We start from the raw sequence: 13,467 nt of genomic DNA, 5'->3' as shown, positions 1-13,467 counted from the left end.
TCACAGCGATAACGAGCAGGGAGATCAACCAGGCTATATAAATAGCTCAGAAATGCATCCCGAATGAAAGAATTGAGCATAAGGAGCTACTTTATCCGCAAGAATAAGAAAAAAGATATTTGACGATCAACTGCATCAACACGAAGCGTCAGCTTACAGATACGTTACAAAGGCACTCGGAGCGAAGACGCTCGCACTTATATGCGAGGCAGCGGGTGTCCAAGAAGGAGTGTGAGGAAAACGCCGCTCAATAACGATTGACGAACGATACGTCTATTCTATTTTTAGTATTACATTCGTTTACCAGATTATTCTCATTCTTAAGGTATGGAGCCATGATTGATAGTTCAAACCCTCCAAGGAACAAAGTTTAGTTACACGGTGCTTAGGGCTCAGTACTGGGTACCTATGTGGCTCGTACCTTCTATTGGTTTTATTGACCAGATTGTAAATTTTTACAGCAGAGTAATTTGATCTAGATATGGCACTGTTGAAAAGGAGCATAATTAACTTGTCAGTTTCATCAAATTAAAAGTTATACACATACAATCAGTTGACAGTGTCAAGATGGCGGAACCCTTTATCTTCGCCTTGCAAAAATCTAGCTTTTCATTTATAAAAAACCTTGCATCGAATTATATCCTATGTAAAAATGTCAAATGTTTGTTATCTGCGGCATGCCAGCCTTGTGCTACAACCTCTGCATTACGGCCACAAACACCGTGTACAAATTTCTGTGGTTGATTCGTCAGAAAAATCCCTATAGTGCATGGACCTGCCAATGCAAGTCCGACTTTAGATAGTAAGATTTTGTAAGCATTAGGCTATTTTTGTGTGTGGATACAAAGTAAAGTAATCACAAGTAGTCTCACCGATGAGATTGTTTCGAAAACAAAAATTCAATATCAAGAATGCGTGCAATTACAAAGTTTGTGCACGAGCTATAATTACGTTTTCTTCCCATATTCAAACATAAATGATGAGAGGATAGATGTGATTGAAATTGATACAACACATCAAGCTTTTTCCCACGTAATAAAAGGGTCAACGCAAAATTAAAATGTCTTAGAATTAAATGATATTTAATGTCTGCTTATCATTGTTTCTTAAAGCTATGATATTACCAAATTAAACATGTGCTCTGATGAGTATTTAAACAATGATATTAACCAATCAACAATGTGTTTGATCGAACCAACTAATTTTAAAATGTATAGATTTGCCTTAATATAGGTCACAATGTTACCAAACTGCCATTTATTTTGTCGATTTGATTGGATTTTATAGAAGTATACAAAATTTATATGGTGTAAGTACACAAGAATACAGCTCTTACACAATTGCAGGCCAGACACAGAGCAAGCTTTCATCAGCTTAAATCAATGTTTAAGGTGCATACTTGCCCTTCAAAGTGTAAAGCATGATCCATATGTTGTAATAACAAGGCTTTGAAAGGGTAATGCTGATTTGTGTCGCAACAGTAAAATTGGGATATGGTGTAAGCTTGCATCATCGAAGATTGCTAAAGAATCAGCGCTATATCAATTATCTACTGTAAGTATATCATCTGCGGCGCTACAATATGTGGCATTTGAAATACAGCATGTTGTGGTCGCTCTCTGCCTTCTATGTCTTATAATACGATCCACAATTGCTTAAGGTTACGAAAGGGTTGAAACAAGTACTGCGCTATGAACTTGGACGAGGGTATATATCGTCTGGTAATTTTTCTCCAACACAAGTGTTAAACATTGCTGACCATATCCGACTTCCCAAACTCTGCTCGAATATGGAGGACTATACTGTTGTAAATGACTCTGCATAGCTATAACGAGTCCTGATATTGTCACTTGACGCTTAAAAATGCTGGTGTGTTGCACCAATCTCTGCAGCATAATATAGCACTTAGCTTGGACAAAGTACCACAGCAAGAGAGATATCGCTGTAATTCATGAGCAATTAGTAAAAAGAATGAATTTGGTGAGCGACGCTAAGCAAAGTGTAGCCGGTTGACTTGTTTATATTATTGCTTTCATATCCATTAAACAGGCTTCATGACCATTTATATTAATGTTAGCCATGTTAAGTAAACCAAAGTACATTCCATCCAATCAGAGCATGTAAATTGATAACCCATTATAGTAAACAGAATGCCAACCTATACCGGTAATCTCCCTCTCACTTGAGATTTTCTTGGTATGGATACTGAGCAGCTTCCATTGGTACATCGCGATGCTAGCGATTCGCTCCAGCAGCAATTGTCAAGCTACCACGAGCGTCAGCGCATGCGACAACAGCGTCATCGATTTATTGGTACAATGGGACGTGCAACTGTCGGTTTTTTGGCGGCATCGTTAGTCACGTTGCTTCTTGTCGCGCTCTCGTGGCCTGCACAGCGTAATGAACGTTCGCTCGAATTGCGGACGCTACTCGATGCTTATCAGCATGATCGTAATTTCTCTGGTGTTGTACGATTGAGTCATAATGGTCAGAAAAAAATGCATCAAGCTATGGGTCTTGCAAACGTTCCGTTTGAACAGCCAATGGAAGAACATAGTGTCTTTCCAATGGGAGCGCATGTGCAGTTGCTAGTATCTGTTGCCATGTATCAATTACAAGAGCAAGGAAAAGTACAATTAGATCACTCGGTCGAGAAATACTGGACTGAGATGGACTGGCAAGCATTTGGAAAGAATCAAACGACGTGGTGTCCACACATAAAAGAGAGTGTTTCTTGTGAGCGTATGACGTTCCAACACTTGCTTTATATGGGATCAGGAATCCAGGGACAGCATCATGAGAAATTGGCGACTTTAGGTCAACAGATTGGGTCATTTATTGACGTGCCTTTGGCCTTTCAACCAGGCACAAGTTATCAATTTGCTGAGGAAAACTATGTGCTATTGATGTATATGGTCGAACGACTAAGTGGCCTTCCTTTTAATGTTTACTTGACAAAGCATGTGATTCAAGCGTTGGGGCTCAAGCAAACAATATTTGATCCAGATCACGGTGCTCTGCGTGTTCATCGCGGTCTTGTAGATCAGTATGTTCAATTTTATGCCCATCGAAGTATCAATACGAGTCAACTTGATGACATGCATAGCTCAAGAAACTCAAATACAAATGGTCAAAAGTCACACCACATAAGCACTGGGTCGTGTGCTATGTATCAAGCACTTGACTCGAGTCTTCATGGTCTTCTGTCAACAGGAAAAGATATGCACAAGATTTATACGGATCTTTTCCATGCCCATGGGCAAACTTCGAAATTGTTAAAACCCGAATCGATTACGCAGATAGTAACGACTCGTAACCCGACGTATCGTGCATTCGCACAAGGTATTGGTGTTGATTTTGAAGACAATGTGGAAAATTCGGCTACTAATAACCATTGGCCGTCGAAAATCGCTTTTTGCGGTACCACAGCGTGCACAACGACGTGCATGGCCATGCAAATGCCGTCAGTCAATTTGTCAATAATTGCCAGTGCTTTTACGAATGATGTGCGTTTATATTTCTCAAGTGAAGACTCGTTTAAAGCATACAAGCCGCGCGATTTTATTGACATGCGTAATTTGTCAATGCACGATGAATTATTTGAGAAAAGCGATGGCGAAGTTAATACATTGGCATGGAGACTATTGCAGGTATTTCTTCAATTTTACAAGACTTTTGACAAGTAATGCATCAGACTTCTGTAGTAGATTACTACGTGCTGTTTTTTATTCTCTCACAATTGATCTAAGCGTTTGCACATCATAACGTCTTGTTTGGACTAACAAGTGTCGAGTTTGCACCATTCAAATTCCGATCGTTTTCAAGTAAAGTCGGTCTATCTTCTGAAGAAAACCTTTTGGCCTTTTTATCTGAACCACAATCGATGCCATCAGAAAGTAAATGTTTTCCCAAGCAGCTTTGAGGATCGACAAATGCTGTACTACACTTCATCTGTTCCACTACTGCCGTATATAGTTGACAAATTGGTTCTCCAAACGAAATATGGTCAGTTGCTAATTTCAAAACAAATCCAATTTCTTTCTTGCTTGCTAATACAGATGAAAGCCCTCCGGAGAGAAATAGATCACCATTGTTGTATAACTGACTGACGACATCTTTTATTTGTAAGGTCCACATCGGTTTTGGCCAGGGAAATTCACTTGGAATCTCGAAAGTTGTAGAGACCTTACAATAGCCAAACTCTCCTGCTTTCGTCGTATTCTCAGGCATTAAAAATTCTTTCCATTGTGCGTTCTGGAACGTAAATCGTGATGACCACGCCAAGATCTTTCCAAGTCTCAAGCCATATAACCTTACTGGCCAAGGTGCCTTAGGAGGAACGACGAATTCCTCAGGTAGAATCTTGTGCGAATATTGATTCGCGTAGATCTCAAGCAAAGGATCTACGAGATCTTGCCAAGGGATGTCTGTAAGTTTGTAACGAAAGCCAAACGTCTCTAATCTATCTGCATTTAATCCAATCTCGGCAAAATACATTCCACACTGTTCCATCTTTGCCACAATATTTCCAAGTTCTAATCCATAGCTTTGTTCTGGCCATGGTAATCGAGATGGCACGACATAAGTCTCAGGAACTGAACAGTGTCCAAACACCATTGCAAACGTGTGAAGAGCTGGAAAAATAGATGTTTTCCACTCCAATTTATCTTCACCAGAGATAACCACCGCTGCATTTGAATGGTAGGTAGCAATTGCGACATGGCCATTATACGGCTGACCGACTTGTACACACGTTAACATTCGTCGGAGTTCTCGTCCCCACGTCTTATAAGGCCATGGAGAACGGCTTGGTACGACAAAGGAATCACGAAGAATTTTGTTGCCATTTTCATATTGATACACGTCATTAGCGAGCAATACTTGTGCTCTCCAGTCTCGCTCAATTGCCTCTAGATGGCTTAGATTCCACTGTACAATTACGCTAAGGTTAATACCCCATCCATATGTCGGCCACGATTCATTTGATGGGATCGTAAAACCTAATGGAATTGTATCACGAGGATGAAGATTCGCGTACGATGCAATGAGTGGTGCGAGAAGTTTTTCATACGCTGAGATCGAAAGTGGAAGCGAGAACTTCAAATGGATTAATTGATCAGCATTTTGTCCTACTTCTTTAAAAAACGTACCCATGGTCTTCATCATTTCGACAATTTGTCCAAGCGGTACATTCCACATCAATTTTGGCCATGGTGAGGAATTTGACACGACAAAATGAGGCATCACGTCGCAATGATTATTGCGCATGAAAAAGATCTGCAACGTTATTAGAATCGATTGCCAAGCTTCGCGACGACGGTATTGAAGAAATTGCTCTAATTTAGCAAAGGAAGTTCGAGCTAAAGCAACGTGGCCATCGTAACACTCGCGATTGTTTAATCGACGCAAGATAAGAGCAAGATGCATGTTCCACGTTTTGGTAGGCCACGGAGATTGAGATGGAACGACGAATGTTTCCTCAATCGAATGATTGTCATACTCTTGTTTGTACAATTTCGCTGCTGTCAACACATGGTTGCGCCACTCGTCTTCAATATGCGTCATGTGTTGCCTATTCCATCGGACAATAATTCCAAGTTGAATGCCCCACGTTGCCTCTGACCAAGGAGCTTGAGATGGAATAACAAAGTTCTCAGGAATAACAGTTCGTGGTTGAAGGTGTGAAAAAATAGATAATAAAGGAGCTCCGTACAGATCCCACGATGTTTGAGAAAGCTTGAGAGTATACCCAAGTGTATCTATACGATCAGCCATACGTCCAATGTATTCAAATTCTGTGCCGTTCGCTATATAGTCAGCAATTCGTGCTCCAAGTTGTAGACCCCACGTTTCTTTAGGCCACGGAGTTTCAAGTGGTACTTGAAAGTGACTTTCAACTTTGCAGTGTCCGAATACTTTGACAAACGTCTCGAAAGCCAAATATATGTAGATTTTCCATTGTTGATTAGCATTTTCAACCACATTTGATGTTGTGTTTAAGCTATGATGACGCGATTTCCATCCGCTAAATTCAAGAGCCAATCGATCAGAATTTTGTGCACCCATTTGACCTAATGGTAATCCCCACATTTTTCTTGGCCATGGTTGTTGATGTGGAATTATAAAGTTTTTCTGGACTGTACGCTCCTCCGGATACATTGTTGAGTACAATCGTAATAGTGGAATCACCTGCGACTCCCACGTAACATCAGAAAGTCGCATTTCGTAGCCCAACGATTCTAAAAGCGTTGTATCTCGCATTAACTGGACGAAATAGCGTTCTCGCCATTGCGATTTGTTCCAAAAAAGACCAAGTTCGAATCCCCACGTCTCTTTTGGCCATGGATTGGCTAATGGAACGACAAACTCCAGATTTATGCCTTGCTCGTCTCCAAACTCATCCACAAATGTCACAAGAGCTGGAAGAACACAATCTTGCCATTCAACATCCCGTGAATCCCATAGAAATTGTAAACTATTTAACAACTCCCAATCTCGTCTCGATTGGTCCACGTAGCTTCTTCCAGCTCGAATCTGCTTGACAATTGTTCCGAGATTTAATCCCCACATCTCTTTAGTCCATGGTGCACACTTAGGAACTAAAAAGTTTGTTTTAATATTGCAATGTCCGTATTCTTGATAGAAGACGCACAATGCTGGAAGAACTTGTTGCGTCCAAACTCGATCTGCTGCATTCGTACAGTCCATTTTAATCGACTCGTGTTGAGAGCGTAATACGTTAAAGTGCTTTACGTGCTTATTTGGCCGCACAAGAATTTAAATTTGTGTGTATGACGATCATGAAGACCTTGAAACACGTTTTTCTATGTGTGATCGAGGACATCTGGAAATCACGCCCATCCATCTTATCGCCCAATCTATGCGACACCAACAGATAGGTGAATTCTTATTGCTGCATATATTTCTTCAGTTACAGTCCGAATACCGAAAGTTGTAAGAAGTTTACCGTGTATCTAAACTGAGTAAACTGTTAGACCTCAGGGTCGCTTTAGCAAATACATATTGATTCATTGATTTGCTCTTCTGTTCTCCTCCCTTCTTTTCGGTCCCAAATGTTGGTTTATGACGCGAAATCTCAAGTATCAATTGTTTTGTTTCTTCGGTTATGTATTATTGTTAAATGTAAGTAGCTCATACTGATAATAAATATACATATACACGTCCTATCATACGATTCAGATTGTTGCAATGTTTCGAGACTAACAATCCTCGTATTTTAAGATCAAGCACAAGATTATCAGTTTCATGGCTTTGCCGTAGATAAAAACAAATAAAGTCAGTTTTTTTATTTAAACGGAAAATTTAATTGGCTTTGGATTAAGGCAATAATTACTCTTGGAGTAAGCGGATTGCGACCCGATAAACTCGTACTTGTTCCAAGTATAGAACAAAAGGTAGGTGACCTAACTTACGTTTCCTCAAAGCGCAAAGCTACGGCAGTCCCGCTGCAATTGTGCTTAAAACTAATGTATTTTTTCAAATATTGCACATTTGATTAAGATTAGGGTGGCAGACATAAGTGAATATTTTGGTATTCTCAATCCGAGTCATTCTTCCTATGCCAAAATAACACGCTTAAAAGGATTCTAGCTTTCCAGGAGGATAGCTCAGCGGGTGGTTGAAAAGCAAAGGCAATGACCGCTCGCCTGGCCACTTTCACCAACCACGCGTGAAAGTCTAAACAGACATTTTCGGGTAAAATACATCCAAAATGTTCTTCGACAGAGTTTCCACCGAAGTGGCCGTCGAGTGACCATTAGTTTGGATCACGAACTCGCTCTAAACTAAGACTTTAGTGAATTTTGCAAATGTGCTGGACTTGGATGTGTACAATGCTGACCATCCACAGACAAGTAGGCATTATTCTTGTGGCGCAGATATTCCTCCAAGCATTCGTGCAGAGAGACCGCGATGCTTGAATGATAGGCCTTACAGTTTGCGACTACGATTGTATTTCTGTAGAGGCATTAATCCTTTACGTCCAAGTGACTTGTCACACCCGTATCTTTTTCACCCCGGTACGAAATGGCTTCTGCCATAGTGTGTCGAAACGAGTCGACTCGCTAGCTTTAGTTCGGCCACACATCGACAATCGTGGATTTGATAACAATAAGATAAAGGGTCAGGTTTCAGATGCGCGACGCTATGGCTTGGTGGGTAGATCCGCCGTATGTCTGCTGGCAATATTTATTATGTCGCTATGATCGGTTTCAACAGAGAAAATTCGGTATTCGATGCAAGCGAATCATTTAAAAACAGGCACTTCAAGGTACAACGGTAAGATTAAACTTCTATGTCAGTGGGGCTTGTTCGACGTTCACTTTTGTGTGATGTAGTACTCGAGCAACTAATTTCGAGTCCCAATGTTGCCACATTTTGACGGGGACGGTGTAACTGGGTGAGTAGCATTTTGTTGTGTGACCATTACACTCTTGAACAATTGTTCAACGTCCAGAGGCATCAGAGCTCTAAAACTAATTAAAAAAGGAGTATGTCAAATGAATTCAAAAGTCCTTATATTGCAAATTTCTTTGCTACATTTGAACCTGCTACACCTACCAGAATATTCTTGGTGATTCTTCACGATCCGCTACACTGGATTTCCAAATTACTTACCGATAGCCGCTTATCCTTGCATACACAAGCCTGTTTAAATCGGTAAGTACTGCGATATACGTGGTAGCCGCTGTGGCAAAACGATTCCCCTACAACTCCCCCAATCAGCTCGCCCATTGAAATACTAGCCTCACAAAGTGCGCTGAATTTTTTGCAGGTAAAGGTTTTTGACAAGAATTCTGCGGGCATGTCTGTAGTTGAGACATACTCGAGCACGACTTGAGATGTCTTCAATTTTCTCGCGACGAAGTGTTGACGAATGTCAATATGTTTGATGCGCTGGTAAAACTTGACAGGCGCGATAGCACCGGGATTATCTTTAAAAATATTGTGAGTGTCATCTAGATTATCTTGACATGCTTCCATAGAATTCCTCAAGCCATACAGCCTCGTGCGTAGACTCTGATAGCGCCATGTCATTAATTCTATAGATGACAGGGCCAGGTCTCTCTGCTTCATTCCTTTCTAGCTGACACACCTGCTGTTCATCACGATTGCGTAGACATTTGTGCTTCTTCTTGATTAAAGGTCACCTGCCCAGTCGGCATCTTAGTAGCCTTGAAGCCCAAAGTCTTTTACCACTTGAAACTCAATAACGTTAGTTTTTGTGTCTTTTATGTATCTGAAAAGTTGCTTGAGCGCTTGCCAAGTGTTGGATGTGAGTCTACTACGAACTGACTCAGCATTCTCTCTTCAAAGTTGCTGCTTTTAAATTCATCCGGCAAACGGTAAGCTGGTAATTGGCTGCCAAACTCAGCAGTTAAACTTGGTTACAGATGCAAGCGTTTCTTCAGAGTCAAAACCATAATTTTCTGAGCATCACTTGGCAAACAATACGGGCCTTCTATCACTTAATCTTGCCATCTTGTTTTTTCTTGACGCAAAATATTCATTTATTGCCGAATTCCTGATGACATTTCGGTTGTGGCACAAGTGTACGAGGCATTTGCTTGCAAAAAGATTTGATCTCAAGATGACACGCTTCTTGCCCTTGTCTGGGTCGCTGGATTCTATCACCAACTTAACAATAGTCGGCATTTCTTCCACGAAATTAACGATGCACGCAGCTTCAAACTCTTGTTGCATCGGCGGACATCTCGTCAAGGTTTTGGTACCGACGCTACGGCGTAGTTCCCCATGACCTCCCAACGAACTTGTCTTGTCGACTTCGTCCAGCAAAATAAACTTCCTTGACGAGCTTCATGTTTTCAGTGACATCCTTTCGCTCTGGAAATGCATCAGTCTTGCTCAATGCGACTTCGTTATCATGATCTTTTCATTCCACGTGGTGTTACCATTGACGTAGTGATACCACGAACCGCTCGGAACACACTGTCGCCCGCAAGATGCTCTTTAAATGAGGCAATCATTTTTTTAATTCCTAATACTCTCTCTCGTATACGCCATGAGCTGCAGCACACCGAAGCTAGACAGCCCATACGCTGCTTAGCTTGGTGACACACAATGCACCTTTGCCGAGAGAAATTTATCGCCACATTCTGCGCAACGCGAATCTGAGTAGGACACTTGTCAATTTGAATGCACTTGCTTGACAAGCACCATTCGTCTTCATCGGTACTTGTCGTCCTTCGCGCCGTTCCCTATCCGTTATTATGAACGCTAAACCTTGCCCGCTCGCGGCTCCACCAGTGCTAGCACCTTAGTTCCTGCGCTCCATATCTTCAAAAAGGAGTCGAGACGTCAGTAGCTCCCAGCTCTCGACTATAATGCCGTAATCAGAATTGCATACGACTCACTTAAACAAGTCGTCCTTGCTGGCCGAGGCATTTACAGCGTTGAGTTGGCTCGTTAGAGTCCTAAATTTATACATGTGCTCCAGTGTTGATTTGAACGCTGAACCTTGCCCGCGCGCGGCTCCACCAGTGCTAGCACCTTAATTTTTGCGCTCCGTATCTTCATGAAGGAGTCGAGACGTCAATAGCTCCCATCAAGAATGCATGCGACTCATTTAAACAAGTCGTCCTCACTGGCCGAGGCGTCTACAGCGTTGAGTTGGTTCGTCAGCAACCTAACTTCATTTATGTCTTTCCAGCGCATAATCACTTTCGGAAAAATCATTGTTACGAAACAAATGTGATAGACTGTTTTCTCAAAATGCGACCCCAGACGCGACCATGCATCGTGCGCACTCTCCGCTGACCAAATCAAGGGCGACTGCGCATCTTCCATCGCAAGACAGATATTTTTCATGGTCTGGTCATGATAAGCAATAAATCGATTTCTTTCATTGAGCCGATTGCGACCTCGTCTTCCGCTTATGCACGCTGACGACAGAATAAAGAATTCGAAGCTCGTAAATGTCGCGCATTATTTCAACATCCAAAATGTCTTATGCGGGTAGATGCCGATGTCACCAAGCTGTGCGTAAATTATGAGGCCACCAGGGATAAAACATATGACAACATCACGTGTTTAACGTTTTGCTCTCACATTTCTGGCGATGTGCGCTTGTGTTGAATCCAAAATATCTTACTGACTACTGGCAGCGTTAACGAGGTAGAGCTGAACGTCAACCAATCGCTTAAAAAGACGCTTTGACCCATGTCTTGCTTTGGGGCGCCACCATCACGCCATCCACTCTCTCAAAGCTCGCATTTTTGCTGTCTTTTGATATCAATGTTGGCAAGAAATTGCTTTCGGTGTGCACGCATGTGCATCGATACATATCACGTTCAGGAAGCCGCAATGTGTCGACGCTAGCGACATCCGCAGACTGATCGGGCATGAATGAAGTACACAGCCGCTTTGCCCATCAGGATTACATGAAAGCCATGAGCGGCAAATATTCTTGCAGGGACTTCACGTGCGCCCCACGATGGCGTCCTCAATGAGAGTCGTGATGTCGGATGGGGTGACGGCGGAACGTCACATATCGCTTCATGAAGTTTCCACTCTAGTGGCTAGTCGCAGCAAACGGCGCTTGCGTCGTGTCATCACCGGGGATAGAAGTGTTGTTTGCTGACTCCATGTCGGCAAGTCATGTTCACGTCATTTCGCTTTTCCATGAGCTTGCCAGCCAACAAGTCCTTCATAACGGTAAGAAGGCTTCGCTCCCGCTAACTCGCACGCGGTCAATGCAGACTGGCCGCCAAGATGGCGCCTTATTTCTGTCGCTGGTAACTGCTCTATCAACGAGTAACCTAAGCAATCGACAGTAGGTCCACACAAATTATTGTCATGTGTCTTCATCGGCCGGTCACCTCAGTTTTCGCCACATGTGATGGTATTGTGGCGATCGTTGGTACTCACAAAGTGCAGCGGGGCTGCCGTAGCGCTTTGCTTAGAGAAAGCTGACTAAGGTCACCGACCTTACGTTCTATACCAGAATCTGTGCGAGTATAGCGGATTGCAATCCGCTACCACCAAACGTACCCAAACACTCAACGAAGGCAATTACACTCTTTCGTTCAGCACTGAAATTGCTTTATTTGCAACAGAGCCGCCTATGTCTGAAGCCTTAGGATTTCCTAACTAAATGGTGAAACCTGATTAATATGTATAACTACTGGAAGTCCTGCCACGTAGTGGCTTCTTGTTACGGTGTAGCCACACCACTGAGTGCACCAATTTGTATAATTCACACCATCTTGTGTGACCCACCCTTTCATACAAGGGTACGTGTAACCCCGTTTCACTCCCCCCATCAAAATTGTGAATGTCCACATATCTCATCTAACTGTCGCCTCATACGAGGCTCGCGTGTCTGAGACACCGTTGCGTCCTTGATACCATCTTTAAACATTCTCCGCTCAATGAGCCCTGTGTCTATGACACGAGAAACACTCAGCCTCGCTGGCTCTGAGGGCGCCCGCAGACTGAGCCCTTCTTCGTCGCCTGCACACGGTGCAACTCCGGACACTACGTCCGTGGCCTCACTGGAAGCACATTCCAAGCCCGCGGCAACCGGGCACGACACACCGCGCCCGCCGCGGACGACGGATTTCCTCTTCGAGGACTCGGAAGAAGTCGACTACGAGTCGGGTACTCTTTTGCTAGCATGGAAAGACTAGATGAACGAGGTGCGTCAACGGCGCGACGTGGGCCTGCAGACACCGTTCCGTTCCTGGCCTCTCGACTTCTGAGGAGTAAGTAATTATCACCAATCGCCTCGATGAGGCACAGGAGCAGCAGTTGGAGGCTGCCCACTGTGCGGCTCTCATGCGCTCGTATCTACGTTTCGTCCTAGACCCTCGTGTGGAATTCGGTGTCTGCTCGGTGGATCCCGCTACTGAAGCAAAAGACGCAATCACTCGATCGTTAGGCGACTACCTAGTCGGGCTCCCGGCCACTACACAAGCTGAGCTCGTATAGCAAAAATCTCTCTGAGCTTGCTTTTTGGTAACTATAAAGTCCAAATAGAAAGGTAACGCGCTCACCTTCGAGCTCAAAGAGGAGGCGCTCCTGTACTCGCAATGCGGACGTTTTCTGTGGTGTTCGGCCCTGGCAAACCCGCTGCAGATAATAAGGAGCTCTCTTAGCGATGGGTGCAGCGGCACCGGAACCTTTTCTCGCTGTCTAACTTACAGCGGAGCCACAATAAAGTAGACGTGCGCGTAGAACGCCATCTTCGATTGAGTTTGCCAAACTCAAGGCGCAACGCCGACTTCCTGCGTATTATCGCCCTGCGACACATGAAATAATCCAACACGCCTTTGCGAGCTCCGTGGTTTTGCACAAGGGTGAGTCTACGTCCACAGCAGCTCAGGGACATAGCTTGAGGTCAGTTCATGGCCCTTCGGCTTCCCGGGCTACTGCCGAAAAGCGCGGGGCGCGTGACGATGCGGAGCGTCATGAAATGGTGGACGCCAC

At 43.5% G+C, this 13,467-nt stretch overlaps 3 protein-coding genes across 3 annotated transcripts; 1 reads left to right on the top strand and 2 right to left on the bottom strand.

Moving 5' to 3' along the window:
• Nucleotides 1–1,346: 1,346 nt before the first annotated feature.
• On the bottom strand, nucleotides 1,347–1,988 carry PHALS_14897 (uncharacterized protein). The gene has a single exon (XM_024717289.2). The coding sequence runs from the start codon at nucleotides 1,893–1,895 to the stop codon at nucleotides 1,662–1,664; it is 234 nt and encodes a 77-aa protein (XP_024582803.1). The 5' UTR covers nucleotides 1,896–1,988; the 3' UTR covers nucleotides 1,347–1,661.
• A 210-nt stretch (nucleotides 1,989–2,198) lies between these two features.
• PHALS_02836 (Beta-lactamase/transpeptidase-like) lies at nucleotides 2,199–3,686 on the top strand (the record flags this gene model as incomplete). Its single annotated transcript, XM_024717288.1, has 1 exon — nucleotides 2,199–3,686. The coding sequence occupies one exon, from the start codon at nucleotides 2,199–2,201 to the stop codon at nucleotides 3,684–3,686; it is 1,488 nt and encodes a 495-aa protein (XP_024582802.1).
• A 73-nt stretch (nucleotides 3,687–3,759) lies between these two features.
• Nucleotides 3,760–6,708, bottom strand: PHALS_02835 (B-BOX TYPE ZINC FINGER-CONTAINING PROTEIN-RELATED; the record flags this gene model as incomplete). The annotated part of the gene is made up of 1 exon (XM_024717287.1): nucleotides 3,760–6,708. The coding sequence occupies one exon, from the start codon at nucleotides 6,706–6,708 to the stop codon at nucleotides 3,760–3,762; it is 2,949 nt and encodes a 982-aa protein (XP_024582801.1).
• Between the last annotated feature and the right edge of the window lie 6,759 nt (nucleotides 6,709–13,467).

The sequence above is a fragment of the Plasmopara halstedii genome, assembly GCF_900000015.1.
Source record: "Plasmopara halstedii genome assembly, contig: Scaffold_2061, whole genome shotgun sequence".
In the NCBI taxonomy this organism is placed as follows: Eukaryota; Oomycota; class Peronosporomycetes; order Peronosporales; family Peronosporaceae; genus Plasmopara; species Plasmopara halstedii.
Note: the sequence above shows the minus strand (reverse complement) of the source record. Positions and strands in the feature narration are given on the sequence as shown.